The 5,491-nt window shown below is 35.5% G+C and overlaps 2 protein-coding genes across 7 annotated transcripts in view; one reads left to right on the forward strand and one right to left on the reverse strand.

The window, feature by feature from the left end:
* LOC128890472 (ornithine decarboxylase 2-like) overlaps window positions 1-5,491 on the forward strand; it is a 107,023-nt gene that overhangs the window by 43,415 nt on the left and 58,117 nt on the right. The gene's annotated exons all lie outside the window — the stretch shown is intronic.
* LOC128890464 (uncharacterized) overlaps window positions 1-5,491 on the reverse strand; it is a 46,967-nt gene that overhangs the window by 21,059 nt on the left and 20,417 nt on the right. For all 6 annotated transcript variants that reach the window (XM_054148962.1, XM_054148961.1, XM_054148963.1 and 3 more), the window contains exon 2: window positions 945-1,210. In XM_054148962.1, coding sequence (XP_054004937.1) covers window positions 945-1,107 — 163 coding nt within the window. In that variant the 5' untranslated portion in view covers window positions 1,108-1,210. The remainder of the gene's footprint in view (window positions 1-944; window positions 1,211-5,491) is intronic.

Here is a 5,491-nt window from a genome sequence, read left to right on the forward strand (position 1 = left end):
TGTATATATATATAATATATATATATATGTATATATATATATATATAATATATACATAAATATTCTTACTTGGTTAACATTCGATGAAATTTTCCTAGTTGATTATAATCAATCTTCGATATTTATATGTATGTATAAATTTGAAAATATAAATGTGGAAGATTTATCATAATCAATTACCAACAAAATTATTCAACATACAAACAAAAAACTAGTAAGAATTTTTCAAAGAAAGGAACACATTAATGTGAGAACTGCCTAATTTGAAATAAATAAATAAATTTGACTTTTATATAGACACATGTGTTATATATTAAACGATGAAATAAATTTCTTCTATAAACACTCTAGAAATTCTAATAATTAGACTCACTCGCACTTTTATAACGAGACTGTGTAAGAAACATTTATCCAATTGTTTAATGCAGCTAGATTGATCCCATGATTGTCTTCTTTGTAACATTCAACGGAGCAGATATTCGACAAGAAAAAGTTGTAACGCTTATTAATATTGTATGGCACGTTCAAAGAGTTTTTTTTTATAACTAAGGTTTCTCGAGGGCTCGAACCAACTGTAAATGTATAAAAAAAGCTTCGCCGGCTCCAATGTCAATGCGAGCACGTAGAGGTTAGGGTGAATTAATAATAACATTGAACATCCTCGTTAGGATTTTGTATATTAACAATAAAATATATATATATATATATTTTATATATATATATATATATATATATATTTTATTGTTAATGAGTGGAGAATTGAGTAACCTCCTCCTTTTTCAAAGTCGGTTAAAAAATACTTCTCAATTTGTACACAAGTATTTTCATTTAAAATATAAAATAACTGGAAATATTCCATACACTGCAATTGATTCAAAAATAGAATCCTAAAGCCTCTTGTGGAAAACATTTTGAAACTATCAATAGATGAAAAGGTGACTCACCTGTATGATCGATGTGTCGATGATGATTCCTGACGTATGGGGGTGCAGGATGTCTCGGCTGCATGTCCCAGTACGGGTTTCGACTGTTTCCAAAATTATTGACCCGTGGCTGCTGCGAAGGCGAAGTCTGCTTGCAAGGCAACCTGGCCATGGCAGTCATCATTTTCTTCTGCACCTCCTCGTCTGCCCCAAAATTAATCACTTCATCGATGCCCCGCTTTGTTGCGCCGTCGTTTCAACCCCATTTTCGAGCGATCGTCTGTTCCCTGAAAAGTACAATTAATTATCCAAATATTAAATTAACGAGTGCTTTTCTTCTCTTATATATACATCAAAGATAATTCCAAGGGGCGTTGTCAATTATTAATCTCGAAAAACAACGATTTGGTGTTAACGCGAAATAAACGGTGTAAGATTTGATGAGTGGGTAAATCAAAATCCTTCGATAATAAAAATTCCTCAATCCTAAGAATTCTTCGGTACTAAAAATTCCTCGGTATCAAACATTTTTTACAGTCAAATATAAAAATGAAGACTTGGATTCAGATTGGCTAAATCTTTTTTTCTCGATTCCTCGATCAAAGATCCAGTTCCGTGGATCAAAGAGATCCACAAGAATCAAAATTCTTTAATAATCAGAATCCTCCAATAATGAAAATTCTTCAATAATAAAAATTCTTCAGTACTAAAAATTCCTCAGTATCAAAAATTCTTTACACTCAAATATAAAAATGAAAACATGGATTCAGGTTGGCTAAATCTTTTTTCTCGATTCCTCGATCAAAGATCCAGTTCCGTGTGTATCAGTCGCGGTACGATTATCATCCATTTCTATTCCTCAAACGCAGTGACACCACGCTGGGCAATATATCCTATACCTCGATGATAATATTCCGTCATAACGCGATCATGGTTCGCTAATGCATTATTGGAGTCTCATTTACAGTGACGGTCCAATCTCGTTCGCATCGGGAGCGGATCAAATATTATTAGAATCACGTTTCCGTACACGGTATTCGAACTTACACGGTGACTGAACCGTGATTGGATCACCGGTGCGAATGAAACATTGATGCCCGCGGAATGCAATTTGCCCAGCTGTTTGCAGATACGGCTACCATTCGAGCGGAATAATATTCGAGGATCAAAGATCAACCTTTCTTTATTCTCTCATTTTGTTTCGTTCGTTTCGTTCATCGAGTACGGAGAGCTTGAACAGTTATTGATTTGTATCTTCCACTTTTAGTTTGAAAATAAAAGCAGATACAATCAAATAGTAAAACAAACATTGCTTTGCATTTTTAATTTTTCGTTTCAAGAAAGTAAGCAGGTATAATATTTTTGTCCAAAAGGTGACAAACGGTTGGAAAATTTCTATTTAATAGTTGTTCATATTTAGATTCTATTTCTATTTTAAATAACAAACAGAATTTAAACTAAAATAAAAATGTCTATTTTCTCATAGCATTTAAAGGTGCGTTTCAAATATTAACTCGAATAGCAGACCAATAAATGGCACAAAAATTATGCGATGGCCTAATGTGTTCATGCTACTGTCTTCTGGAGAAGTATTGCAACCATAACGCGTGGAGCAAATTATGGATTCCTCGGGGTGAATTTATTTAATATTCAAGGAGGCTGTGTCTGAACTGAGAACGATCCGTAATGAAACAACCGTCATAAATCAAGTCCAATACCAAGAATAGTGAAAGCACTTCGGAGCATCTTCGTAACTGATTACCAACTCGTATAACTGTTCTAGGAAAACACGCCACACGTGGTGAAAGTGATCGACCGCACCAAAAGTAAAGTAAAACTAAAATTAGATATCGGCGTGAAATAAAGCAACGCCGTGCTTGACTTTCTTTAGAAAACTTGACGCTTTTCACGGCTTCGCGGTTAAAGGTGTTCTCAAACAGTGTCGGGGCAAAATGTAATACAATAAACAATTAATTTCTGCAATTGCCACGCACAATTGATTTTCACAATTGATTGCTTCTCCGTTGAACACTCTAATTAACAATTGCGATGTCATTATATGCGACCAGTGCAAGTGATCAATAAGTTGCTCGCAGAATTAACAATTAAATAATGGAAACCCTCTGCGGAAAATATATGATTTACAAAAATTTGTTTAATACTTTCTCGTGTCTACAATTCTAATTAATAAATAAAATGTATAATTTCCCACATTCTCTAGATTGTTCATTAATTTATAAATATACGAATTAGTAAAATGTATGAATCTTGACATTTTTGCTTGTTTCTACGAATAAACAAATTTTCTCCTACTAATTTACATCATGTACGATCCGTTACGTCTTGTCGGTGCTGAACAAACCATAATCCGTCAACGAATAATCACTAATTATGATTAATGATTAACGAGCAATCGCCAACAATTAACTCTGAAAAATTACAAGTCGCTAATTTATGATTGCAGATTACGAATGTAATTTATAACGTTAATCTGACAATAGCGAATGATGCTTGCGAAAGTAATCGCAGAGCAATCATTCAGATACTGTCCAGAGCATAAGTACGATTCTCGTTTACTCTATTTATTCAACGTCTTTATTGCGCCAGCGTAGAGATTCGAATATACTATGAAATGAAACTATGAAATATACGACTATGAAATAAATGAAGCGAGAAGTAAATTTCGTAAAAAAGCAAAGTGCAGCCGAAGTGCTGTTATTAAAACCAAACCACCCGACTCGAAATCGTCCAGGACAGGAAATGTTTTCAGAAGTATCACAACATCCGTCCTCAAAGGGTTGACACTAGAGATCCATCGCATCCGGTATGGTACTTTATATACAGGGTGTTCCACCAAACTCTCGCATTTTAAATATCTATGAATCTTTTAGGATAGAAGAAAATTTTTTAGAGGAAAACATTGGTTTGGAAGGATATACTATAATAACCAAGGAATCATTCTTATAAAATCCTGCTTTGATACACATAGTCAACATATTCTTCATGTTTGGAAAAAAATATGACCCAGAGACCATTTTTGCATCCATTATAGTACGTCCATTTCTCAACCAGTGTTGTTTGGGACACCCTGTGTAGCACAACCTCCAAGATTAATTTTTGTCCTAGGCTAAGATCAAAACTAAATAAATCTTTCCAGAAATTGCTGCACCCTTTTGAAACTCGCGTTTCGCGGGCGAAATACTTTGCGTACCTCTCTCGCTAACGATGCACGAGTCATTCCACTACGATTCTATGCTCCCCGATGATTTTATTCTTCCCTGTCGTTTACAAGATTGCGCTACCGAGAATCGCAGTCTCGGCAATCTTTCCTAGTAAACAGCGGCAAAAATGCGAGATGCATTATTCCAGACGCGTAAAAGGTCTTGAATTGTTGCAATCATACCGATGGCATTTTTACACAATTTTGCAATCTACGATTGATGTGTAAACGCACAGTGCACTTGACACGTTAGACGACAGATTTCTTTTGACCGTAGGACAACGACTATTCTCGATTTGCGTTTTTCAACTCACAAGGATGAATTATTATTTTATGCTACCCACTAGCTTGTGATAACAAATGTTCCTGCATTCTACGAACGTTGCTGCGCTAAAATAAAAATTTTCCTAAACACAAACTATCTGAAACTCTCTTCTCGAATTCTCCAACGACACTAAGCGCTATCCTCTTAATTAGCATGAATTTCACACGTAAAAATACGCGATAGATATGTACAATACCTCCATAAATAAAAAGATACAATAAATAGACTGCGTTATCCGTGAATTTTCGTGTCTTTATCGTACAATTTTTTGTCAACAGTGAAATAATCAGTAATTTGGGTCACAGAGGGTCAACACGGATTATAGAGCACCAGATAGCTCGATTCTCCGCGAATGGGATCCGTTATCACACGGGGGTTCGCGGGAAAGAGACACGCAGTCTTGAGTAAAGGCTGGACGATAAACAGAGGTCGATGAATCACTCTCGACACGAGCGCTCTACAAAATTGCGTATCAGTGAACAAAGAAGAAGGAGGTGCGCGCCGTTAACCGGCGAATATTATCGTGCGTTGAGAAACGCCCCCGGGGAATATAAATGGGATTGCCCGTTGGCCAACGCGCGAACTACATCTGTCCGCGTGTTTGCGATTTCTGAAGCATTAGCGCTACCTTATCTACCAGCTACTCCGGAAAGAAGGTGAAAATACTCGGAGAAAGCTTAGTAGAGCGGGAAAACACTATTTTCGATAAGCTTCCGACTAAGACAGTTTTTGATGATATCACACGCAATTTTACGGTGAGTCATATTCTTGGTTACGAGTTTCGCGTTTTTCGATGAAATCGATTGCAATTTTTTGTGATATTAGGTCATGCTAATGCACTACTGCCCAAGAAGTTTCAGGAGAATCCGTTGAGTTTTGCAAGAGTAATAAATATTTTTGGAAAATTTCGGGTGTACATACAATTTTATGATCACCAATATTTTTAATCATAAATTCGCCATTTTTTAATGAAATTATTTGCAATTTTTAGTGATATTAACTCATACTAATACATTATTGCTC

Source organism: Hylaeus anthracinus, unplaced genomic scaffold (assembly GCF_026225885.1).
Source record: "Hylaeus anthracinus isolate JK02 unplaced genomic scaffold, UHH_iyHylAnth1.0_haploid 12000, whole genome shotgun sequence".
In the NCBI taxonomy this organism is placed as follows: Eukaryota; Metazoa; Arthropoda; class Insecta; order Hymenoptera; family Colletidae; genus Hylaeus; species Hylaeus anthracinus.